The sequence below is a fragment of the Carcharhinus amblyrhynchos genome, chromosome 20, assembly GCF_965287045.1.
Source record: "Carcharhinus amblyrhynchos chromosome 20, sCarAmb.v2.hapA, whole genome shotgun sequence".
Taxonomy (NCBI): domain Eukaryota; kingdom Metazoa; phylum Chordata; class Chondrichthyes; order Carcharhiniformes; family Carcharhinidae; genus Carcharhinus; species Carcharhinus amblyrhynchos.
This window is the reverse complement of record NC_137343.1, coordinates 43,039,548-43,065,836: the sequence shown is the minus strand read 5'-3', so window position 1 is coordinate 43,065,836 and position 26,289 is coordinate 43,039,548. Positions and strand designations below refer to the sequence as shown.

Below are 26,289 nucleotides of genomic sequence, written 5' to 3'. Positions count from 1 at the left end.
TCACCCTCCCTGTCCGTGTCAGAGGGCCACTGGCTCCTTGCAGCGAGAGGGGCAGCTGGAGTGAGCTTTAGAAGCCCATTCCCCTCTGGCATTGGCACTAATGGATCCCAGCAAGTCCCTCTGTCATGGAACGCAGTTCCTGCACTGCAGCCATGCAGGACCATGTCCTGAACCAAAGTCTATATGTCAGCCTCCATCCTATCAGTGTTGACTTTGCGTTGGTATGTTGATGCTATCATCTCAGTGTGAAGCTGGACAGCTTTGCAATCTGAGTGCAGCAGATATCTCTTCCTGATTATTTTTTTCCCAATCTTGCCTTTGGATCTTCAGCAACTGAGGCATGACCAAGTCCAGAGGCCTCTGCCTGCTGTGGATCAGACAGTGTGGTGTTCCCACCAGGTTGTGACCCACCAACCACCACACACACACACACACACACACACACACCACCGCCCCGCCCCCCCCCCCCCCCCCGAGCTAATCTAGAACTAGGGCCCACTGAGGTGTGTGCAGTGGATGATGGCTGTGAAGGGGCCTTCTACACTAGGGCCTATAAATCCCTTCTCTGTCGCTGCAGAAGGCTGGAGTCGAGGACCTAGCTGGTGGATTCCCTGGGCTGCTTCCCAGATGTGCCTGTGAAAGAAAGGAGAGGTCATTGGTGTGCAGCAGGGGCCTGAGAAACAGGTGACATCACTCAGCCTGCTTGTCTGATGGGTGCTGGACCCTCACTTGGTTCTGTGCCGCTGACCTCCCCATCAACACTGGAATAACCCATGTCCTTTACTGGCTAGCTGTCTGTCTCTCCTCCAAAGTCCATGAGGGCCTTGAGTTCTGGCATCCCTCTACCTATCCGGGATCTCTCCCTTTCATTGTGAGGCAACTTGTCTTGCGTGAGGACAGAAGGAGAGAGTGTAAGCAGGATGCATACCAGGAGAGATAATAAGGATGCCTGGCATGTATGGATGGTGAGTGGGAGCAGACCTGAAGGGGAGGTACGGGAGTGTGGGTAGCGGTGTCCCTTGAGCTGACATCTCTGTAGATGTGATGGGTCTGTGAGTGGTAAATGATGAGCAAGGTAACTTGTCCTGGCAGAACGGAGGAGGTTATTCATCTTCTCGTGACACTGGAAGGCTGTCCTATCCTGCAGGGTGCTAGCACTGACCACTGCCTCCCAGGCTGGACTGGTCACCTTGGTTGTAGATCTTTGCCCTTGCGATTGGGTAGAGTACATTGTGGTGAGCGTCCATTGCGTCCAGCAGGTGCTTGAGTGAAGCGTTGGTGAACTTGGGGTGCAGAATGTTTCCTGAGTCCAGCAGCCATGATTTTCCAGCAGTTTCTGAAGTGGGCTAGCTTTGCTGGAGTGTGGCACCCGGATCAGTGAAGCACAGAGGTGATGGCAAATCGGAGACTGCCCACCTGTGATCCAGCATGGGTCCTGTGCCTGCTCACGTCCTTCTGTAGATACTGCGCAATACGGCAGAAAAAGCTACCGCTGCAGACGGCAGGTTAAACACCAATTCCCCTGCCTGAAATTAGACTTTGCCCATTTCTCTATATGTATTTGATTGTTCTTCCCCAGTTAATAATTTAAATTTTGTTTTTACAATTTCTATGTTGGCACTGATGCATCAAGACACTTTCTCACGTTTTAGTTTCATTTTATGCTTGGTGAATATTGTGCTTGATTTCCTTTACAACTTGCACTGGAAAAGTAAGATAGAAAAACATAAATCGTATCCTCGCATGCTGGTAAATCCTGAATTGTGAAGCGAGATGAAGGAGTACGTGAATGGTACTTTTGTATTGCAAAGGGATGATGTGGTTTTGGCTCAATTTTTGCAAGGATGTGAGTGCCGTGCCACATTTTCAGAGCCTGTCTGCATCATTGTGTAGTTGGAGCTGACATCTCACATGTTTACTGACGTTTCTGCATGAAACACAATTGGCAAGCCTCTCACCAACCAGAACAAGGGGAGGCGATGGCCTAGTGGTATTGTCACTGCACTGTTAATCCAGAAACTCAGCTAATGTTCTGGGGAGCCGGGTTCGAATCCCGCCACGGCAGGTGGTGGAATTTGAATTCAATAAAAATATCTGTAATTAAGAATCTACTGATGACCATGAAACCATTATTGATTGTTGGAAAAACCCATCTGGTTCAAGAATTAGGCACGGTGGGTTAGCATCAGAGTGTGGCGACTAGGGGATTTTCACAGTAACTTCATTGCAGTGTCAATGTAAGCCTACTCGTGACACTGATAAATAAACTCATGTCTTTTAGGGAAGGAAATCTGCCATCTTTATTTGGTCTGGCCTACGTGACTCCAGAGCCACAGCAATGTGGTCAAATTCTCAACTGCCCTCTGAACAAGGGAAACTAGGAATAGGCAATGGGCGGCCAGCGACACTCATGTCCCACGAATGAATAAAAAGAAATAAAAAATGCCGTAACTTTACTATCTCGCCAGCCTGAGGATCCTGAGATCCCGCCTGAGGCCAATGGAGAATTTTGTTCTGCGAACCTCACCTGCCCTGATTCTGGGGTGGGTGTGCCGGTAAAATTCTGGCCAAGATTATTATTTTCCTTCAGTACAACATAATTGGTGCCGCTCAAGCCAACAGATCTCCCAAAACGTGAAATTCTCTCTCCTTTTTCTAGCTTAGCTCTGGATTTGCTATTTTTCCAGTTTAGTTAATGCTGTCCCAAAGGAAACAGGAAAGTTCAGTGCACAGCTGTTCCATCAGCGTCTGAAGAATCGGTGGGTTCATTTTTCAGGTTGTGCCACTCTGACAGAACAGGGATTTAATAAAGGTTCTTCATTAAAAGACAAGTCTATAATTTAAAATGGGAAAAATGAACTGGAGTTGGCCATTTGGCTCTTTGAGCCTGCTTTGCCATACAGTGTTGATCACTGTTTATCTCCTTTTAACTTCACTTTTCCTACTGTTTCCCATCCTCATTAATATCCTCATTACCCAAAAATCTGTTAACTTCCATCTTGAATATACCCAACAACTGAGCAAGCAGTGCTGTCTGGGATAGAACATTCCAAAGATTCACACTTCTTGAAATGAATATTGCTCCTTCTCATTCCTAAATGGCCCAATGTCTTCTTCTGAGACGGTGACACCATGTTCTAGATTCTCCAGGTTTCCCAGATTGATTCCTGGGGTGGCAAGTATGAGGAGAGAGCGGCACAGTGGTTAACACAGCTGCCTCACAGCGTCAGAGACACGGGTTCGATTCCAACCTCGGGTCACTGTGCAGAGTCTGTAGATTCTCCCCTGTGTCTGCATGGATTTCCTCTGGGCACTCCGGTTTCCTCCCACAGTCCGAAAGGCATGCTGGTTAGGTGCATTGGCCATGCTAAATTCTCCCTTGGTGTACCCGAACAGGCACCGGCGTGTGGTAACTAGGGGATTTTCACAATAACTTTATTGCAGTGTTAATGTAAGCCTATTTGTGACACCAATTAATAAATAAACTTTAGATTGAGTTGGTTAGGATTATATTGGCTGGAATTTCAAAGAATGAAGGGGGAACCTTATAGAAACCTATATAATTCTAACAGGATTAGACAGGATAGATGCAGGAAGGGTGTTCCTGATGGCGGGGGAGTCCAAAACCAAGGGTCATAGGTGAAGGATTTGGGGTAAACCTTTTAGGAATGAAATGAGAAGAAATACCTTCACCCAGGGAGTGGTGAGCCTGTGGAATTCACTACCACAGGAAGTAGTTGAGGCTAAAACATTGTATGGCTTCAAGAAGGAGTTAGATATCGCTCCTGGGGTGAAGGGGATCAAAGAATATAGATGGGAATATAGGGTTCAAGGTATTGAGTTGGATGATCAGCCATGATTGTAATTAATGATGAAGCAGGCCAGAAGAGCCAAATGGCCTACTAATACTCCTAGGTTTCTAGATTCCTCAGTTAGATGGAACATTTTCCCAGCATCTACTGTGTTAAGCCCCTTAATTTTGAATGTTTCAACTTGATGTTTCAATTAGACTTACTCATTTTTCTAAGTCCATGTAAATTAGGCAGAATCTACTAGATCTCTCCTCATTCCAAGAACCAGTCCAGTTACTCTTCATTGCACTCCTTACTTGGATATTCTTTTGGGTGTTTTTGTAATTGTTTTTGCTTGTGGTGAACTGATGGGCCTCTGATCAAAAAAATGTCTTATTGATACCGATGAATGCGGTATAAATACGACAAGTGACTTGCTTGCAGGAGCTGTAGCATCGCAATGCTATAGGCATGCAAGGTGGAGTTCAAATTCAAGCCTGAGATTTTACAGACTGTTAAGCTTCTGAGTGTGGTTATTTGCCAAAGATTGACTTGTTTGGAAGGTGTTCATCCAAAAGGCTAGCTGGTGTTAGATAAAGTATATAACAGTAATGTTTCGTGATGGGGAGGTTCAACTCAAAGTCTTTATATCTAGGTGTTGAAAATGCAGTAAATTTTGAAAATAATGTATATCCACTGTCATGCACAAAGCTAGTGGTGCCCAGTTCAACCAGATATATTTGTGCATTGTGCGTGTGACCTTCCTTATTTAAAAACACAGAATTGTTTTACATTTGTTGCTGCTAGTTAACAGCAAAATGTCTAGAAACCAGTATGGTCGGATGTGTTTTGATTTGATTTATTATTGTCACATGTATTAGCATACAGTGAAAAGTATTGTTTCTTGCACGCTATACAGACAAAGCATACCGTTCATAGACAAGGAAAGAGGAGAGTGCAGAATATAGTGTTACAGTCATAGCTAGGGTGTAGTGAAAGATCAACTTAATGCAAGGTAGATCCATTCAAAAGTCTGACAGCAACACGGAAGAAGCTGTTCTTGAGTCGGTTGGTACATGTCCTCAGACTTTTGTCTCTTTTTCCTGATGGAAGAAGGTGGAAGAAAGAATGTCTGGCCTGTGTAGAGTCCTTGATTACGCTGGCTGCTTTTCTGAGGCAGCAGGAAGTGTAGACAGTGCCAATAGATGGGAGGCAGTGATGGACTGGGCTTCGTTCACGACCCTTTGTCATTTATTGCAGTCTTGGGCAGGAGCCATACCAAGCTTTGATGCACCAAAGAAAGCATTCTTTTTGGTTTTATCTGTAAAAGTTGGTGAGAGTTGTAGTTGACATACCAAATTTCCTTAATGTCCTGAGAAAGCAGAGGTATTAATGGGCTTTCTTAACCATAGTGTCGGCATAGAGGGACCAGGACAGGTTGATGGTGACCTGGACACCTAGAAACTTGAAGCTGTTGACCATTTCTACTTTGTCTCCATTGATGTAGATGGGGGCATGCCCTCCACTATGCTTCCTGAAGTTGATGACTATCACCTTTGTTTCGTTGACATCGAGGGGGAGATTATTGTCAGTGCACCAGGAACCCAGGTTCGATTCCCGGCTTGGGTCACTGTCTGTGTGGAGTTTGCATGTTCTCCCCACGTCCGTGTGGGTTTCCTCCAGGTGCTCCGGTTTCCTCCCACACTCTGAAAGATGTGCTGGTTAGGTACATTGGCCATGTGAAAATTTCCCTCTGTGCACCCGAACAGGTTACACTGGGTTTCACCTGGTAATTTGTAAAAGGGTGGCACAGTGGTTAGCACTGATGCCTCACAGCAACAGGGAACCAGGTTTGATTCCTGGCTTGGGTCACTCTGTGTGCAGTCTGCACCTTCTCTCTGTGTCTGCATGGGTTTCCTCCAGGTGCTCCACTTTCCTCCTACAGTCCAAAAGCCGTACTGTTTAGGTGCATTGACAAATTCCCCCTCCGTGTACCCGAACAGGCGCCAGAGCGTGGCAACTAGGAGGATTTTCATTGCAGTGTTAATGTAAACCTACTTGTGACACTAACAGAACAAAAGTTCAAAAACCTTCTGGGTTTCCTGGCTGATTGTCACAGTGATTAGCAAGGTCATTGTCCAGACCCTCGCAGAAGGTGTAGTATCCATTTTTCATGAATGATTTCATGTATACTCTTCAGTGTGGCTTCTTTCCCCATCCCAAAATCATTTCCTCGCACAAACAGTTTGATGCCATTTTTTGGAGACACCGAGTTAAAGACCAGAGGCTTCACCTCTTACTATCAACAAGGTTAATCCAATCATGGTTAATTGCTTACCAGAACATGCACAGGTTTGCCACCAATGCACCACTACAATTTGGTCTACTCTTCAAACATACTCGTAGCTTTGGAATGTTCCACCATTGTGAATGGCACCGTACAAATGCAAGTATTTGTTTTAAATTGAGGACATTCTGTCTATACCTGCGGTTCAGGTGGACAATGGCCTCATAGTATTATTCAAGCACAGCAGGATCCTGTTGTCTGAATTTTTACAGTTCATTCTTAAACTGTTTTTGGTGGGTGCTTGTTAAAGTCATTTAGACAATGCTTTGTAAGTTTGTACACTTGTGTAACACTGTGTGGACTTCAGGGGTTCAGGAAAGCAGCTCACCACCACCTTCTCAAGGGCAATTAAGGAACAGTGGTAAATGCTGGCCCAGCCAATGAGGTTTAAATCTCATGAATGAATTAGGAAGTGTGTGTGTATGTTTGAGTGATGTGGTTGACTCATGTACAGTGCTGGTCAGATGGTTCACTGCTGTATTTGTTTTTCCAGGACTCAGGCTGAGATGGGGCACACGTGCAGAGGCACCATTAACCTAGCGACTGCCCACATTGACGTGGAGGACTCGTGCACCTTTGTGCTCTCGGATAGTGGGCGCACGTACCACCTGAAGGCAAGCTCAGAGGTGGAGCGGCAACGCTGGGTGACAGCGTTGGAACTGGCCAAGTCGAAGGCCATTCGGATGATGAACAATCAGTCAGGTAGTGTCTGTGGGGCAATGTTACCATCTTTTAAATCGTAACCATGCTGCTTAAGATTCACTTTACATGGAGAAAAAGAGGTGGCTTTGCTGGCATTTTGTTTAGTGTGAGCATTTTATTAACTGAGGTTTCATACTGGTTCATCTTTGACTTCCCTCCCACACTGTTGGAGTTAAGCTAGATTTTGTGCTGCCAGATTTTGGCAGTGAGACATTGTCCAAATGGAATAGAGGAATGCCTTGAAGAGTGAAGACAACCATACAGGCTGAGCGATCTGTTTTCATTTTCCACATGTGATGGTATAAATCTGATTGTCTGCACATTGAGTGTAAGAGAAACACATGGGAAGTGACAGCTTCCCAAAGTTTGACATTGGGAATCAGAGAGAGTGTGAACTCTTCCTCGGAAAGGTATTGGAATAAAAGAAGGTGTGAATTGTGGCTGAAAAATTTGGTCTTATTTGTTTTTAATACGGGCCATACTGGAAAGGTCTCAGTTATTGTTCAACCCTCATTGACCGGAGGAGATGTTGCTGGGCTGTCTTCATGATCTTGTTGTCCCCGTGGCTAGACTTAGTGCTAAATAAGGAATCCCAGCCTGCTGACCCAGCGTCAGTGAGGCACATTTTATGCTCAAATTAGAATGGTGTATGGCTGAGTGAAAGTTTGTGGCTGCTTCAATTCTTGCCCAGTGTGGAACTGCATTTAATACAGTGCTTGGAGAATTACAGTATTCTTCAGTAAGGCAACACATTTCTGGAGCCGACTGTTTCATGTTGCTCTTGGGACCATATCAAAGGTCATTTGGAAATCCAAATACATGGCACTCACTGGTTTTCCCATTTCTGTTCAGCTAGTTAAATCCTCAAAAAACTCCAACAGGTTTGACATACATGATTTCTCTTTCAGTAATCCATATTGACTCTAATCCAGTCCGAGCATTGTTCTTGAAGGTCCAGTTATTACATTCCCTGTGACTGTCAGGATAATGGGACATATTGGTTCCTGCTTTCTCTTTGCTGCCCTGCCCCACAACCGTCTCTTTTCCTAAATAGGGGGGTTATGTTTCTAATCTGCAGGAAACGTTCCAGAATTTATGGTAATTTGGAGGATTTTTGATGGATGCTTAGCATTTGTTTCCCTTGAACTGAAGAGGTTTGCTCGGCCATTGTGGAGCACAGTGTAGAGAGTTAACCAGATTACTGTGGGACTGGAGTCACATGTAGGCCAGACTGGGTAAGGCAGGCAGATTTCCTTCCCGAGAGAGGATTAGTGAACCAGATGGGTTTTTGCAGCAATTGTTAATGGTTTCAATTCCAGATTTATTAACTGAATTGAAATGTCACCAGCTACCGTGGTGGGATTTGAACCCATGTTTCCCAGAGCAGTAGCCTGGCCTTCTTAATTATTGGTGTGGTGGCACTACCACTACACCACCATCTCCCTAAAGGTGACCACTAAGTCATCCAGTAACTCTACAGCCACCTCTTTCATCTGGATGGACATTGAGAAAATGGGCTCAGATTTGACCAGTAAGTTGGAATTGTGCAGGGAAAAGAGGAAGAAAGGGTTGTCAGGGTGGGATTGTACAGTTGAATTTTTGTATGGTGTCCCTGAAATTCGTAAAGCAAATCACCCAGAAGTCCAATTTCAGTAAAACGCTTCTATTTTTCCATTTCTGGTTATTGATGTACTTGTTCACGTTTGTGATGATTAGCAGAGCTGGCTTTGTGATTTCAGTCCCTAATGGACTCCTGAACCTGTGCTTTGTCCGACGTGGGTTTCCACTGTATGTGGCCCTGCACTCTGAATGAAGTTTGGAGGGAGAGAGTCATAAAGTTCTTGAGATGGAACCAGTGCAGTAAAACTCAAGCAGTAAAGGCGGTGGGAATTAGCTCCACACCTGGTATTTATTTTAAGCTGCGATAGTGGTTTTGACCCTGAGAATGCATTTCAACCTCCAGGTGTATCACCCTGATCTGAAGGTCTCCTAATCTTTAATTGGACAATCAACCTGCAACGTCACTGCAGTGTTAATGTAAGCCTACTTGTGAGCCTAATAAATAAACTGAACTAAAACTCCCCACCAGGTTGAGTGATAGAATCCCAGAATTGTTACGACACAGAAGGAGACCATTCAGCCCATTGTGTCAGCATTGGCTTTCCAAATGAACATCATGACTTTAGTGTCATTCCCCCCTTCTCCCCATAGTCCTGCACATTGTTTCTATTTAAATAACCATCTAATACCCTCTCAAATGCTTCGATTGAACCTGCTTCCACCACACTTCCAGACCGTGCGTCCCAAACCTGAATCACTCAGTGGAATAAGTTTTTTTTTTGCACATCGTATTTGCTCCTTTCTCAAATCGCTGCAAATCCGTGCCCCCTCGCTCTTGATCTTTTCCCGAGCGGTTTCTACCCTGCTGCTGTCAGTTTTGTTTTTTTTTCAGTAGTAAAAATATCACAGTGCCATTGCTTAAATTTAGGAAATAACAGTGAAAAGGAAAGCATGCCAAGTGCTTTTCGTGGCCGGGTATGTTTAATATTTATAATGGTTCGGTGCCGAGATTGAGCAGAAAATTCCATGACTTGCCATAATTAAAAGATGCCTCTAGATGGTGCTGCTGTCCTGTGGTTGCGGCGAAGTAACAATTTTGCTGCTATCATTTTGAAGATTGCTGAGATTCTCAAACATCCCAGGTTTAAATTATGCGCGACGAGTTGAGGATTCACCCTGGAAGGATAGTCCCTTTTTATTTAAGAAAAAGACCAATAAATTCAGTTTATTTTTCAGGACTTGACAGTCCTGATGAGTGGATATTTGTGCTCAGTTGGGGTCTCACAGCTCCTTGATGTTCACTTACAGCAGTCCTGAACATAAAGGGACGGAATTTTACCATCGTTCACCCCGGTGGGATTTTCCCATCCCGCCGCAGTGAATGGAAATTTAGCTGGCCGCAATATTCTCCGACCTCGCTGCAGCAGGAGTGTGGTGTGAACGGCTGGTAAGATCACACCCTGAGGTTTTTGTAGTTGGATAGCTTTAGTCTGTATATAATTTTTAAGAAGTTCAGTCAAGAGTCAAGAAAAGTCACATTTTAGGAAACATCTGAAATATAAACTCAGTTGCGAACAGCTATAAGTTCTGATCTATTTAAGATTAATAGCGAGATGCCAATATCCAGCAGCAGAGCTGTACTGTTTTAGAACATAGAACACTACAGCACAAACAGGCCCTTCGGCCCACAAGTTGCACCAATCACATCTGTACCTACCAAGCCGTAGAACGTAGTACACTCTGATTTCTCTTGATCCTATAAATATTTTAGTGTCACAAGTAGGCTTGCAACTATCTGTAACTCCCAATCCCATTAAATCCCATATCCTCATCCAGAAGTCTCTTAAAAGACCCCAGCGAGTTTGCCTCTACCACCACCAACGGCAGCCGATTCCACTCACTCACCACCCTCTGAGTGAAAAACATCTCCTCTGTGCCTGCTCCCCAGCACCTTAAACCTGTGTCTTCTCGTAGTGACCATTTCAGCCCTGGGGAATAGCCTCTGAGAATCCACCCTATCTATACCTCTCAACATTTTGTAAACCTCTAACAGGTCGCCTCTCGACCTTTGTCTCTCCAGGGAGAAAAGACCGAGCTCCCTCAACCTATCTTCATAAGGCATGCCTCCCAATCCAGGCAACATCCTTGTAAATCTCCTCTGCACCCTCTCAATAGCTATATTTTTGTTTGTATCCCTTGTGATGTAAGGTAAGGTGCTAAGTGATTACTGTCAGCAAGTCCAGTCAGTTGTCTTTGTTTATTAGATTGATGGATGGGTTATCATGTGACAGTCTGGTTTGTGCATTGTACATTTTTTTTTCTTTCCAGCTTTATTCCAGTTTGTTCATTTGAGCTTCATTGCCATCCATGTATTTCATTTAATTCTGAGCTTTTGGTTTCTTTAGTTTTCATTTTTAAAAATAAATTTTTTGTGGATTCATTCTGCTGTATATTTCTTTGTCATTTATTGTGTGCATGTCTGCGTTAGTTTGTGTGCGCGTGTCTGTGTAGGTTTGTATGTACGTGTCTGTGTAAGTTTGTCTGTGTATGTGCATGTCTTTTTGTTTTATTGTGTGCTTAATACACATGGACTTTTATTTTTTTTAAAGAAGTAAAATTAACTTTTGGCCAGATGAGTCCACTCATGTTATTGCTACCCACTTCACTTGCTACACTATACGGCCCTCAGTTAGGCACCTTACAGACACGGGGAGACAGTAAAGCACAGTAAGCATTAATAGTGAAATGGTCTATAGCCCACGATTAGGCAGCATCACGGCTTCGAGGGTTTTAATCCCTTGAGCCTGCTTCAGGCCACCCCATCCTGTGGATGAAGTGTAATAACTTGTATGTAACCAAAAATTAACCCAATTTATTTGGAACATGAGCTCGCGAACAGTGAGATGAATGGACAATGAACCGTGGTGTGGTATTGACGGACGGTGGGATGTTGAGCAAAGCATGAGAAAACTCCACACTCATCCAATGATGCCTTGGAATCATTAAGGTCCAACTGATCTACCTCTGCCTCTGTTGGACATTCATTAAACAACACATTGTCTATTTACAATGTTACTATGTCCTGTGTGTGTAACATGTACGATGCAAAAATAATTGCAACTCCAAAATAAAAGCGTGGGTAGGTGCTGCATCATTTTAAAGTGGTTAATGTTTCAACGAAGGACCATTCATCAGAACCTTACACAACAGACGCAAGTGTCAAAGTATTGATCATCTGCTGCAGCAGGGCACCTTAGCCTGGAGAAGGGCACATAGGCCACGCACAGTGGAGCTGCCTAGTTATTTGTCTGTCAATCGAAGTGAAGAAACTTAGAAAGGACTACACGTGAGTACCACCTTTGAACATTCAAAGATTAATGCAAAGTTTTAACATTCGGGACATTTTACCTAAAGAAAAAATCAGATTCCAAAAGCAAGCCACAGTTCAAACAAACAAACAACAAAACTTGATCTTGCCCTTTGAAATATTGCTGTGGACTTTTTTAAAAAAAAAACCTTTGGCCCACCCCACACAACTCATTGCAGCACCAGGTCTCTCCAAACACTTGTGGGAGAAACACCACCCTGACAGCCCAGGCAATCGGGGCTGGGAAAATAAACTTGTACTTGTTAGGAGATTACCCAGAAAAAGCCAAGGCGACAGCCTTGTGGCATTATCGCTAGATTATTCATCAAGAAGCTAAACTAATGTCCTGGGGACCAAAGCAGCTGGTGGAATTCGAATTCAATAAAAAATATCTGAAATTAAGAATCTACTGACCATGAAACCATTGTCAATTGTCGGAAAAATCTATCTGGTTTCCTTTGAGGGAAGGAAATCTGCCGTCCTTACCTGGTTTGGCCTATATGTGACTCTAGAGCCACAGCATGGGTGACTCTCAGCTGCCCTTGGGCAACTAGGGATGGGCAATACATGCTGGCCAGCGATGCCCATGTCCCATGGAGGAATTAAAAAAAGGGAACATACTTACATTGATATAGTAACTGCAAATGATAAATGGTAGGATGTTGAGCAAAACCTGAGAAAGCTCCATACTCATCAAGTGATGCCTTGGAATCATTAATGTTCGACAGTCAGTTAAGTGCTTTTTATGTGTAATCAGTGTTGTAGAAACAAGATTTAAAATGTAACCTATTTGTCTTATTACAGTTTTTTTTGTTATGTAAAAGATGGCAATTGCCTGAGGTATTTATGTAAACGTACATGGTTCCGTCACAGTTTGAGGGATCTGCTGAACAGAACGAAACAGTTATTGTCAGCTGCTTATACTTATCCTGAGGTACAGACAGCTGCTGGATACAGAACTGCCAGTCAAGAAATGCTTGATGACCAAGCAAAACTGCAAGTTGCGTATCTAGTACAGACAACGTGGTAACTTCCAAACCATACAGCAGACGTTAATGCGTGGATTATCCGTGGTTAGCCTGTCAGGGGCTTAATACAATTGAAATGCAACATGGTTAGGTGTGAGCATGGATACTGGATTATCCCTAATGTGGGGGATCAAATGATAAAAGGCAAAGGGTGTCTAAAGGCAAAGTTATCCTGACTGGAGAGACGGTGATCCTGGGAGGGATGAAATAGGGAGGGATTGAAGGAATTGAATGGGGCTGCTATGAGAAGGATGGCCTGGCTTAGGTTGAGACTCGATGTGGAGATGCCGGCGTTGGACTGAGGTAAACACAGAACTCTGACAACACCAGGCTTAAGTCCAACCAATTTATTTGATAGTAAACTCATGAGCTTTCGGGGTTTGCCCCTTCGTCAGGCGAATGGGGAGTTCTCCATCCACCTGACGAAGAGGGGAACCTCGAAAGCTCGCGAGTTTACTATCAAATAAACCGGCTGGACTTAAACCTGGTGTTGTCAGACTTCTTACTTAGGTTGAGACTGGCATGGAAGGGGTGGACGAGGTGAAGGAATCGGCTACGTGTGACAAAACGATGGGGATAATTCTTTGATACAACTTTTTATTCAAAAGATATTGTGTGCGCTGAAATGGAAGATTCACTAGACTTAGTTGAAAATATTCTCAGAAACGCTGCCTGGCAGACTTAAAAGAACGAGTGTTGATTCTAGAGATGAAGAAGATAATGATCCATATCTTGTAGGGGTTTTGGCACAGTCTGATTCTAATGAACATTCCATTTCACAAACGTAGACTCAGAGTTGGAGCAGTTACGATGTTGCTCCAAAGCAAGGACTTGACGGTGAGTAAGTTGTTGGGGGTGATTCTCCCATCCTGTCGCTCCCGCTGAAAAAACCAGTGTGAATTACTCCAGTTTTGTGGGATTCCCGCAAGTATTAGCGCTGCTCTTGCGACTCCCAGGTCCGGATTTCTGGTGGTGTCTGTGCAGTGCTGGAAGTCAGCTGGGAGGCGGGACTGATATTTAAATAGTATTTTACATACAACTTAAGTACTGTTAGCGACCCCAGGATGGAATTCTCCAGGCCCGCAAGCATCTCCCACCCCGTCAGAGTGTTTCACTCCACCAGTGTTCAGACTCGCCCCCCACTTTGGGAGAACTAGTGGGATGATCCCATTGGAGTGAAGCGGGGGGCAGTTGGGGCACTCGGGATTGGGTGGCGGTGGAGGGGATGGCGCCCCTGGACACGGATACCCTGGCAGGGCCAGTGTGTGCCCCAGCACTGCCCATCAGGTATGGGCCAGTGCCAAAGGAGTGTGTTCGAGGAGGGAGTGCCGTGGGGCAGAGCTGATTGAGGACAGGGCCGAGGGGCGGTGCCTGCTGGGGTGGGGCTGCAGAGCGATGCTTGGAGGGAGGGTCCCACTGCCACACTGCATTGGGATCGGTTGGGGTTGGAGGGAGGCCAGTGATCGGGGTGGGCTGGGGGGGTGGGGGGAGGGGGGGGGGTGGGAGGTGTTGGTTTCTGGTGGGGGTGGAGGCGGGGGGGGAGGGGGCAGGGTCTGTCTGTGAGGGGATCGTCACTGTTGTTGGGGGGGGGGGGTACTGGAGATTTGGTGGTGGGGGGGATGGGGGCAGCGATTGGGGAGAGCAGCACTGTGGTGGTCCTGGGTTGGCCAGCGATCGAGCAGGCCAGCAAATGGGGAAGTTGATAGTTCGGGGCCACTGAATGAATGCCCAGGGTCCTGCTGGTTTCAGCCTCCTGAGTGGGAATAGGACCGTCCCCCGAAATTTAATGAGATTCATTCTGCAGTGCGCAGAGTGTGGGAGATTCTCGTGTCAACCCCCACCGAGAAAACCAGCGTGAATTACTCCAGTTTTCACACGAATTCGACGCTTGGAACTTTTGGGAGAATTCCACTGGAATTAGAACAGGAAAACTTTAAGGAGATGGCGTTTTGAATAATGTGCAGTTTCCAGGTAGCTTTTCATTGGCTGCAAAGCAGTCAGAAGATCGCACCATTGACCACACCTGTGATTAAATTGGTCAGCATGTTTTTAAACATTAACGGCTTCTACTGACTGAGAAGTTTTGATTCTGTTAAAGATTTTGATGAATGAATAACTAAAAATCCTGGGGGAGTTTAATGCCTTCCCCTATAGCAGGTTTGTGTGTGTGTGTGTGTGTGTGTGTGTGTGTGTGTGTGTGTGTGTGTGTGTGTGTGTGTGTGTGGGGGGGGGGGGGGGGGGGGGCGGTGGGGTGGAGGGGAGGGAGGGAGGGAGGAAGGAGAGAGAGAGTTGGGGAATGCATTGGCCCTTAAGGTGACTGGTCCTCCTCCCCCCAGAAAAGCGACACTGGGCTTTCACTGGCTGTCCAGTCCGTGGGCCAGATTCCCATCGCCCGGGTTACGTTCTGCCCGGGTATGCGAAGAAGCGCAGTTTCAGAAACGATAGGGTTTTCTCCGGGTGCTCCGGTTTCCTCCCACATCCCAGAAACGTGCTTTTTAGGCTGATTGGCCTCAATACATTGTCCCTAAATTGGATCTCCCTTAATCTGGCGTACGTACAATTCCCTAAGTTTCCACCCCCTCTATTGTGGAGTTCCACTCGAGGTAGACGAAAACGCCGACGAGCAACGTAAGGCTTGAATAAGGCACTCACCGAGTGTGTTAAAATGGGCGGCACGGGCTTGTAGGGCGGGAATGTGGAACTGATCCACTTCAGATCAGCCATGATCTTATTGAATGGCGGGGCAGGCTCGAAGGGCTGGATGGCCTACTCCTGCTCCCATTTCTTACGTTCCTATTTCTTATGTTCTTATGTTTCGTGTGCTGCGCTGTTCTTTGTTCCTTGATACTAACTTGACCGCAAAGGTGGTGTAATGAACGACCCTGTAATGTCAAAACCGTAAATAAGGTTCTAAATGCCATTGTCAGAATATCAAAATGAGAAGGAATTAAGAAAGGATTTTGCCTCAGGTATACAAATAGTTGCTTGGTGGTAGTATTGTTGAAAAAAAAACATACTGTTGAAGTGTTCTGTCTTGCACTCATCAGGACAGAATATCAAAATAATACGGCATGAGCAAAGGGTGCTGATTGGTTGACAAGACTGATTTATTCAAGGCATTACCATGGAAAATGCACCACAGAATTATTCCCCCCCCCTCCCAGGCTTTTGCTTAATTCAAAAAAAGTGCAATGCTTGGTCATGATCCTGTTGTTTGCAGAGGACAGGTTCCGGCATACAATATATAAGAACATAAGAAATAAGAGCAGGAGTAGGCCATCCAGCCCTTCGAGCCTGCCCCGCCATTCAATAAGATCATGGCTGATCTGTCGTGGCTCAGTTCCACATTCCCACCCTCTCCCCATAACCCTTAATCCCCTCTCTTATCAAAAACCCATCAACCCGCGTATTAAAAATATTTACCGAGGCAGCCTCCACCACTTCAACGGGCAGAGAATTCCAGAGATTCACCACCCTTTGAGTGAAGAAGTTCTTCCTCAACTCCGTTCTAAACCGCCCCCCCTTTATCTTGAGGCTGTGCCCCCTAGTCCTACTGTCCTTTCTGAGCAGGAAGAGTCTCTCCACCTCTATCCTATCCATCCCATTCATCATCTTATACGTCTCAATGAGATCTCCCCTCATTCTTCTAAACTCTAACAAGTACAAGCCTAGTTTATTCAGCCTCTCCTCATAGCTCAACCCCCTCAACTCCGGCATCAGCCTAGTAAATAGCTCTAACAAGTGCAAGGTGAGCCATGTTGTGAGCCTGACCATCTTTAACTGGTTTTTAGTGCGATTCTTAGCACACCTAGGATAGCTCTTCAGCTATCATAGAATTCCTATGGTGCAGAAAGATGCCATTCAGCCCATTGCATCTGCACCGGTTTCCTGAAAGAGCATTCCACCCCCAGGTCTTCCCCTCCACCCTATCCCCGTAACCCAATGCATTTAGCATGGCCAGTGCACCTAACCTGCATATCTTTGGACTGTGGAAGGAAACCCACTCAGACATGGGGAGAACATGCGAGATTGACACAGATGGTCACCCAAGGCCGGAAGTGAACCCAGGTCCAGGGCGTTGTGAGGCAGCAGTGTTAACCGCTGTGCCATCCCCTGAACCTGTGACTTTTCTAGGCAGCAGAGTTCCCAGAAACATTGGCATTTCCACGGAGTCTTTTTACAATGTGTTTGATAGTTTATCATCATGTTAAATTAATGGGATCGGATGTGATTGATGACATCATGAAGGATGAGGATAAGATTCTTGTAATATCCCATTGAAAGTTCCTCAGTGTGCAAAGTGTATGTGAAGCTGGTGCTTACTACGCACTGGGCTCTTGTGTTTAAAACTGCCGCTGTGGGGGTAAACCCCAGTGCATGAGCATTTCCTCTGCCCTCAGTGGGGCCATTGCAGCTGGGTTTGGAACACCAGCCTCGCTGTGACTCAGTGTCACGGTCAATCATTTACACTCTCTTCATTTAAGTATCAGACAGGTGCCATGTCTATTTTCAATACTCTTCAATCGTCTTGTTTCAGTTTCTTTGCATGAAAAATGACCCTTAATTTGACTAGCTAGTGTTAGAGGAAGATGCCTTGGTTGGGGGTGGGGGTCGGTGTAGATTGTCGGGGGGGGCGGGGGGTGGTGCAGGAGGAAGCGGATTGAGGCAGTAAAGAGAAGAAACAAAGGACAGAGGAAACCAGGGGAGCCAAGCAGCAACAGAATGTTCCAGAAATAGAAAGGATCTGACTTTGCACAAAGCTAGGTTTGGAGTGCGCACGCGTAAATGCACAGAGTCTGACAAATGAGGTTAGTGAACTACAGGCACAAGTTGTCACTTTGGGTTCTGATCCAGTGGCAGTGAAGCAAAACTGGCTCAAACGGGAGCAGGGACGGGGATTACAAATTCCTGTCTAATGTGTTGAAGAGAAACGGGAAAGGAGAAATCGGGAATGCAGGGCTGGCACTCGACCAGACTGAAAATGGTGTTACTGCCGTGGAGAAAAAATGCTGGAAAATCTCAGCAGGTCTGACAGCATCTGTGGAGAGAGAATACAGCCAACGTTTCGAGTCTGGATGACTCTTCGTCAGAGCTCAGATCGAAGTCTGATGGAACGTAGGAACTAGGAGCAGGATTAGGCCATCTGGCCCCTCCAGCCTGCTCTGCTATTTAATAAGATCATGGCTGATCTTTTTGTGGACTCAGCTCCACTTACCCGTCCACTCACCAAAACCCTTAATTCCTTTACTGTTCAAATATCTATTTATCTTTACCTTTTAAAAACATTCAATGAGGTAGCCTCAACAGCTTCACTGGACAGGGAATTCTACAGATTCACAACCCTTTCTGTGAAGACGTCATGACCACTTTGCAACCATTGCCTCTGTAATGGCCATTAAATCACACTCATTGGCGAAGATTTGTGCCATCAACTCATTTACTTTGCTTTGAATGTTACGAGCATTTAGATAAAGTGCCTTTATGCTAGTTGTTATACCTTTTTTGAATTCTAACACCTCCATTAATAACATCTCCTGTGTTCTCCTCTTTAACTGTTTTTGTAATTTTCCATGTGGTTGAAACTTTCTTCTCATGTTCTAACCTGCTGCTTTGCTTCCTATTAACCACTATACTTCCTGTAGTTTTACACCCCCCTCCCACACTTGCTGGTTTAAAGTCCTTGTGACTACCCTATTTTTCTTTGTATTTTGGCAGCTCAGAGAGACAGTGTATCTGGGTATACAATCCCATGCTGGGATTGTACCAATGACCACCAAATGATGGGAAGAGGAGGGAAGAGCAACTTTCAGATTTTTTTTCCCTGAAGAGTAGTGATCAGGGAGAACTTGAATTATCCTAAAATGGATTAGGTGCAAACAAGAGTATAAAGAACAAGGAAGCAGGAGGAATTCCTGGAATATGTACCGTTGAACTTTTCTGATCAGTTTCTAGCCTAATGGGGAAATTAACAATGCGAGATCTAATCCTGAGCATGGATGATGTGGACCCTGTTTCAGTGGGGGACAGTATCCAGGGAACAGTGGTCACGAGCGTTAGGTTTAAGGTTGTTACTGAAAAGGCCAGGGAAACATCAAAGTTGAAGATGTTGAAGTGGGTTAATTTCAGTGAGTTGGAATCTTATCCAGGTGAAATTGAAAACCAGGAGTGAACAGGTACAGAGTTAAATGCGAGTTGTTGAAGGAGGAGATAGTTTGTGTATAGACTAGACACATTCCCATGAGGGCAGGAAAAGAAAGGCATTCAAAACTACAGCACCCTGGATAATCAATGTGAATAGACATTGCAGAGAGAAATTGAAATGAGGACCAAGCTAATCTATGAGAAAATAATAATGGGTAACATAATCGAGAACGTTGAAGTATTTTATGAACATATACAGAGTAAAAGAGTAGGGTGGTATTTGGCACAGTGGTTAGCACTGCTGCCCTACAGTGCCAGGGACCCAGGTTCGATTTCCAGCCTCTGGTCTGTGCAGTGTCTGCACATTCTCCCTGTGTCTGCGTGGGTTTCCTCCCATTGTCCAAAAGACGTGCTGGTTAGCTGAATTGGCCGTGCTAAATTCTCCCTCAGTGTATCCGAGCAGGCACCCGAGTGTGGCGACTAGGGGAATTTCACAGTCGCTTCATTGCAGTGTTAATGTAAGCCTATTTGTGACGCTAATAAATAAACCTGATCTCGTCATTTACAAACACGGGTCTGACAGAACTAACTATGCGACTGTTCTCCACTCCTCCCTAGCTCCGGCTGAGGATCCTCCCCGAAATGGGATAAGCGCCCTTGCACCTGATTGGCTGGGCTTCCTGCCTCGGCAATCCATAGGGTCCCCGGCCCGACCACATGGCACTCGGAAATTGCCCTCTTAAAGGAGCCATGTGATCGGGCCGGACGCTATGGATTGCCCGTATCTGTTTATAATTATCTGTAATTATAACCTTCCCACTCTGCACTTGTCTCCCCTTGGACAGCCTCCTGCCTTCACAATATCTCGGTCAGCGTCTCGCGTAGATATTGATTATTTTGTATCTGTTGGATAGAAGTTAGGTATGCTGGCCTTCCCTAACTCTCCCACACTCTGTTTACCTGGCTGACTGACCATCTCCTCATGCCTGTGCTTTCTATGGTATGAGATTACATTCTGCAGTAAATACCCAGTTATTCCTCTCCTTGTGTTTTGGAGTGTCTCCAGCTCAGCCTTTCCCCAGCCTGCCTTTTCTCCTCAAGACAGTTGCTTTCCTCCTCACCGTTCACTGCATTTTCAAGTTTTGTATCTTATCCGAGTTTTGAAGTTATACCCTGTCTACCGAACTCCAAGTTACTGATATGTATCAGAAAGAGCAGTGGATCTAATGCCAACCTTGGGAGTCTTTTTTCTAATCAGAAATACAATTATTCCCCCCACTCTGCTTTTTTTTTTGTCCCAATTTCACACTCGTATTGCCGCTACCCCTTTTAGAACCATAGAAAGGTCACAGCACAGAGAGAGGCCATTCGGCCTATCTTGTCCCTTCCAGCCCAAGGACACCCAGGTGCCCTATCTAATCTCTCACCTTCCTGAATCCATAACCCTGTAGCTTACAGCACTTAAGGTGCAGATCCAGCACCAACTCGGGCAGTGAATTCCAGACACCCACCAACCTCTGTGTATAGAGAAAATTTTTCCTCGTGCACACGTAGGTTATAAAAGCAGAGAGGTCATGATGGAGTTGTGTAGAACTTTGGTGAGGCCGCAGTTGGAGCACTGTGTGCAGTTCTGATGGTCACATTATAGGAAGGATGTGAACGCACTGGAAGGGGTGCAGAGGAGATTTTGATTTGATTTATTATTGTCACGTATTAACACACAGTGAAAAGTATTGTTTCTTGTGCATTATCCCAGACAAAATATACCGTTCACAGAGAAGGAAACGAGAGAGTGCAGAATGTCGTGTTACAGTCACAGCTAGGGTGTAGTGAAAGATCAACTTATTGCAAGATAGGTCCATTCAGAAGTCTGATGGCAGCTGTTCTTGAATAGGTTGGGTACATGACCTCAGACCTTTGTATCTTTTTCCTGACGGAAGAAAGTGGAAGAGAGAATGTCCTGGGTGTGTGGGGTCCTTTAATTATGCTGGCTGCTTTGCCAAGGCAGCGAGAACAGTAGACAGAGTCAATGCACGGGAGGCTGGTTTGCGTGATGGATTGGGCTATATTCACGACCTTTTGTAGTTCCTTGCGGCAGGGCAGGAGCCATACCAAGCTGTAATACAACCAGAAAGAATGCTTTCCATGGTGCATCTGTACAAGTTGATGAGAGTCGTAGCTGACATGCCAAATTTCCTTAGTCTCCTGAGAAAGTAGAGGCAATGGTGGGTTTTCTTAACTATAGTGTCAGTGTGAGGGGACCAGGACAGGTGATCTGGACACCTAAAAACTTGAAGCTCTCGACCCTTTCTACTGTGTTCCTGTTGATGTAGACAAGGGCATGTTCTCCTTTACGCTTTCTAAACTCGATTCACCAGGATGTTACCTGGGATGGAACATTTAAGTTACGAAGAGAGGTTGGATAAGCTTGGGTTGTTTTCTCTGGAGCAGAGAAGACTGAGGGGCGTGACCTGATTAAGTGAGCGTTCACAATTATGAAGAGGTATGGACAGGGTGAATAGGGAGCAGCTGTTCCCCTTAGTTGAAGGGAAATAACCCCAACTATCCAATCTCCCCTCCATAGACCTGGTAACATTCTTGTAAAAATCCCATGGGTTTTAGTTTTCCAAATTTCCTGCCGTAATTTAACACAGGCTGCAGTTTGTACACAGCTACCTGATGATTCATTAATTCTGGGTCTGTGTTGATAATGTGCACTACAGCACTTCAGCCACTAGAGTTCTTCAGTAAGTCAGAGACTGGGCAGATCTGTCATGGCGATATTGATAGTATTTCAGTTTCAAGTTTCAGGGTCAGAGAGTGAAGCAGGAGGAGGCCAAAGGAACAGGAAAGAGAGAACTGTCCCCCCTGGGATACTCGGTATTAGCATGAAACTGAGCCAGCACCAGGTGGGGGAAGGACATTGAGTGAGTGCTCCAGATGACCCCCATCCAGGCTTCTTCTCTCTGCATGTTTAAATAGAATGATGTTAGAGGGTGGCATGATGGCAGTGGTTAGCAGTGCCAGGAACCCCGGGTTCAGTTCCGGCCTTGGGTGACTGTCTGCGTGGAGTTTGCACATTCTCCCTGTTTCTGCGTGGGTTTCTCCCGGGTGCTTTGGTTCCCTCCCACAGTCCTAAGGTATGCGGGTTAGGAGGATGGGCCATGCTAAATTGTCCCTAGTGTCAGGGGGATTAGTAGGGTAAATATGTGGAGTTACGGGAATAGGATAATGGGAATATGGTTGGTACAGATTCAATGGGCTGAATGGCCTCCTTCTGTACTGTAGGGATTCCATGAACCCAAGAGGTCGGATCTTCTGATCCCAATCTCTGAATGTTGGGGTTTAAAGATCTAAACTGTGAGGACAAGTTACATGGACTAGGATTGTGTTCCCTCCAGCTTAGAGAGTGAAGGCTGACCTTCGGCAGGGAGGATGTTCCTGATGGTGGGGGAGTCCAGAACCAGAGGATCCAGAGTAGACCATTTAGGACAGAGGCAAGGAGACATTTCTTCATCCAAAGAGCGGTGAGCCAGTGGAATTCATTACCACAGGACGTAACTGATTGCAAAACATTGAATGTAATCAAGAGGCGGCTGGGTATAGCACTTGGGGCAAATAGGATCAAAGGTTATGGGGGAGAGCAGGATGAGGTTATTGAGTTGGATGATCAGCTATGATCGTAATGAATGGCAGAGCAAGCTTGAAGGGCCAAATGGCTTCCTCCTGCTCCTACCTTCTATGTAATAGAGGTGTTTAAGATGACTGAGACATTGCACTCTAAAAAGTTAATGGCATACTGGAATAGAAAGGAAGGAAGTCATCTTTCCAATTGTTTAAAGCCTTGGTCAGATTCTTTCTGAAGAATTTTATTCAGTTCTAAACATCAGCTTGGAAAGGAAAAACTGGCTGAAGAGCAGACTCCCCAGAAACTAGGGCTTGGAGTGGTTAAATTATGAAAACAAGTTGCATAAACATGGCTTGTTTTCTTTGCAGAAGATTAATAGATGGTGGCATAACGGAAGTGTCACTGGACTAGTAATCCAGAGGCTGATATTAGTGCCCTGGAGACATAGGTTCAAATCCCACCAAGGCAGCTGGTGGAATTGAAATTTAATAAAATCTGGAATCGGTAATGGTGACGTTCAATTATGATCGATTTTGGCAAAACGCATTTGGTTCACTAATGCCCTTTAGGGAAGGAAATCTGCTGTCCTTCTCTGGTCTTGACCTACACGTGACTCCAGATCCACAGCAATGTGGTTGATTTTTAACTGCCCTCTGAAATGGCTGAGCAAGCCTCAAGCCCCTCTGTTCAAGGACAGTAAGGGATGGGCAATAAATGCTGGCCTGGCCCTGTAAGCCATGAAAGAATGAAGGCCAAAGATGTGCTGGTTAGGTTGATTGGCCACGCTAAGGAATTTCCCCTTAATGTCTTGGAATGCTCAGAGTAGAGGGATTAGCGGGTATAATATGTAGGGATATGGGGGTAGGGCCTGGGTAGGATTGTGTTTGATGCTGACTCGATGGGCTGAAGGGCCTCTTTCTGCACTGTAGGGTTCTGTGATTCTAAACTAAATTGGGTAGTTACAGAGGAAATGATATTCTCTGGCAGAGGAATCTAGTAAAAAGTCTGACAACACCAGGTTTTAGTCCAACCTATTTATTTGATAATATACTCGCAAGCTTTCGGGTTAGCCCCTTCGTCAGGTGAATGGAGAGTTCTGGCCAGAACTCTCCATTCACCTGACGAAGGGGCTAACCCGAAAGCTTGTGAGTATATTATCAAATAAATAGGTTGGACTAAAACCTGGTGTTGTCAGACTTTTTACTGTGTTTACACCAGTCCAAAGCCGGCATACCCACATCAGAGGAATCTAGCACATTGGGTGGGGGGGAGGGATAATAAAATTAGAGCTAGGTGTGAAATTAGGGGTTGTGGAAATGTGGAATTTTCTCTCTCCAAAAGCTGAGGATGTTGGGTCAGTAGAAACTTCCAGTACTGAGAACGATAGGGGTTTTGTTGGGTAATGTGTATCTGGGGTATTTCTAGTATCCTGTGGACTCACTCAACCAGTACTGTATATGATGGATTTTACTCAAACACCTCTGCAAACATCTGGCTAAAGGACTACATACACAAACCAATCCTAAATAACCAATTCACAACTTCATTCCAAACAGTAAAAAACTTCAGTTTTACAACTTTAACAATTCTCTCTCTAGCTAATCATTTAGAAATTTGTTTACCACTCTGGATCCTCGTGATCCTGTCAGTACATTGAACTCTCAAGTCTGGCTCTCTCTCTGTCTCTGGTCTGGAGGCGAGCTCCTGTTGTCGCTGCCGTGTCCTGACCCACTTCTTGGGGAAGCTGGAGCGATGGGTTCTCTCGAACCCAAAAGAGGAAATGCTGGAAATCTCAGCTGGTCTGGCAGCATTTGTAAGGAGAAAAAAGAGCTAATGTTTTGAATCCAGATGACCTTTTGTGAAAGCTTTTGTTCTCATTTGGTTTCAGATTCCAGCGTTTGCAGTAATTTGCTTTTATCCTGGGTTCTCTCAAACACCAATAGCATTGATTTCTTATACCTACCTGGCTACCTTCCGGAATCTTCTGTGGATTCGGTGCTTAGGTTTGATTAGTTTTATATTATTGTTGATGGAGTTTCAGTGGGTGTTAGTGGGTTTCAGTAGTAGACCCTTTGTGTTTGTGTGCCATGCACCCAGATGTCTCATTTCAGCTATGAGTATGCATCAAATCTTCTGTTTCATTGATGTATGTCTGTCCCATGTATATAGAACATAGAACAGTACAGCACAGCAGAGTACAGGCCCTTCAGCACTCGATGTTGTGCCGAGCTATGTCCAAACCCAAGTTCAAGCTATCCCACTCCCTATCATTCTGGTGTGCTCCATGTGCCTATCCAATAACTGCTTGAAAGTTCCTAAAGTGTCCAACTCCACTGTGACTGCAGGCAGTGCATTCCACACCCCAACCACTCTCTGAGTGAAGAATCTACCTCAGACACCCCTCCTGTATCTCCCATCATGAACCTTATAGTTATACCCCCTAGTAACAGCTACATCCACCTGAGGGAATACGTCCACTCTATCTATCCCCCTCATCATCTTAAAAACCTCTAAGTCGCTTCTCATCCTCCTCCACTCTTAAGAAAAGCCCCAGCTCCCTCAACCTTTCCTCATAAGACCTACCCTCCAAACCGGGGTGATGTATAGTGGTGATTTGCTTCTCAGGAAGTGTATAGCTGCCCTTTTACACACGCTAAGATGTCCTGTCGCATCTTTTTGGTTTTCAATTGTCTGAGCTATTTTGGACTCAGACAATCCCAGCACACCTTGTTTTTAGACCAATTTCTATGTCAGGTTTTATGTCCTCTTGCTGTGCCTGCACCCCTGGCCTGATGTTTGTCTGCCATTGGCTTCCTCTCAATGATTCTATTCTACTCTGACGGTCACAGGCTCCAAAAAATGGTGCCAAGAAATACAGGGCAAAGGCTTCAGGTGCAGAATAACCCCAGTCTAATTGAATGATAAAACTACACAAGGGCTGAAGAGTCAACTCCAGATCCCAGTTCCTCTCTTACAATTCTGTTTTGATTTGATTTATCATTTCATTGTATCCCAATACATGTCAGAAACAATACTTTGTCACAAAGCATACTGTTCATGGAGTACATAGGGAGAAGAGAAGGAGAGAGTGCCGAATGTAGTGTTACAGTCATAGCTAGGGCATAGAGAAAGATCAGCTTAATATCCGGTAGGTCCATTCAGAAGTCTGATGGCAGCAGGGAAGAAGCTGTTCTTGAGTCAGCTGGTACGTGATCTCCCGACTTTTGTATTTTTTTTCCTGATGGAAGAAGGTGGTAGGGATCATGTCCTGGGTGCATGGGTCCTTGATTATTCTGGCTGCTTTTCTGAGGCAGCGGGAAGTGTAGAGACAGAGTCAATGGACGGGAGGCTGGTTTGCCTGATAGACCGGTCTACGTTCACAATCCTTTTGTAGCTTCTTTCCCATTATTGCAATGTTTGCAGTACACACTCTGTTGCTGCGACTCACAAGTGATGTAGAACTGCTGAAGGAGTCTCTCTGGGAAGGCTGCCATCTGTCATATTCACATACTGTAGACAGAGCATCCAAGCCAAAGTCACCGCTGTGCCTTGTCCTAGGTGCTTGATGAGTTTGCCCTCAGCAGCACAGAGCATTCACATGATTCAGTCCGCCTAAAAATAGACACATTGTACCGTCTGGCTTTGTGCACCCCCACTGACTTTGTGCTTCATTTTGAGAAGCTAATTCTTAGTGTCAACAAATGCAAAAGCACAAACCCTGCACA

At 45.4% G+C, this 26,289-nt stretch overlaps 1 protein-coding gene across 4 annotated transcripts in view; it reads left to right on the top strand.

The window, feature by feature from the left end:
* osbp2b (oxysterol binding protein 2b) overlaps positions 1-26,289 on the top strand; it is a 354,770-nt gene that overhangs the window by 38,344 nt on the left and 290,137 nt on the right. For all 4 annotated transcript variants that reach the window (XM_080208479.1, XM_080208481.1, XM_080208478.1 and 1 more), the window contains one exon: positions 6,632-6,840. In XM_080208479.1, coding sequence (XP_080064605.1) covers positions 6,632-6,840 — 209 coding nt within the window. The remainder of the gene's footprint in view (positions 1-6,631; positions 6,841-26,289) is intronic.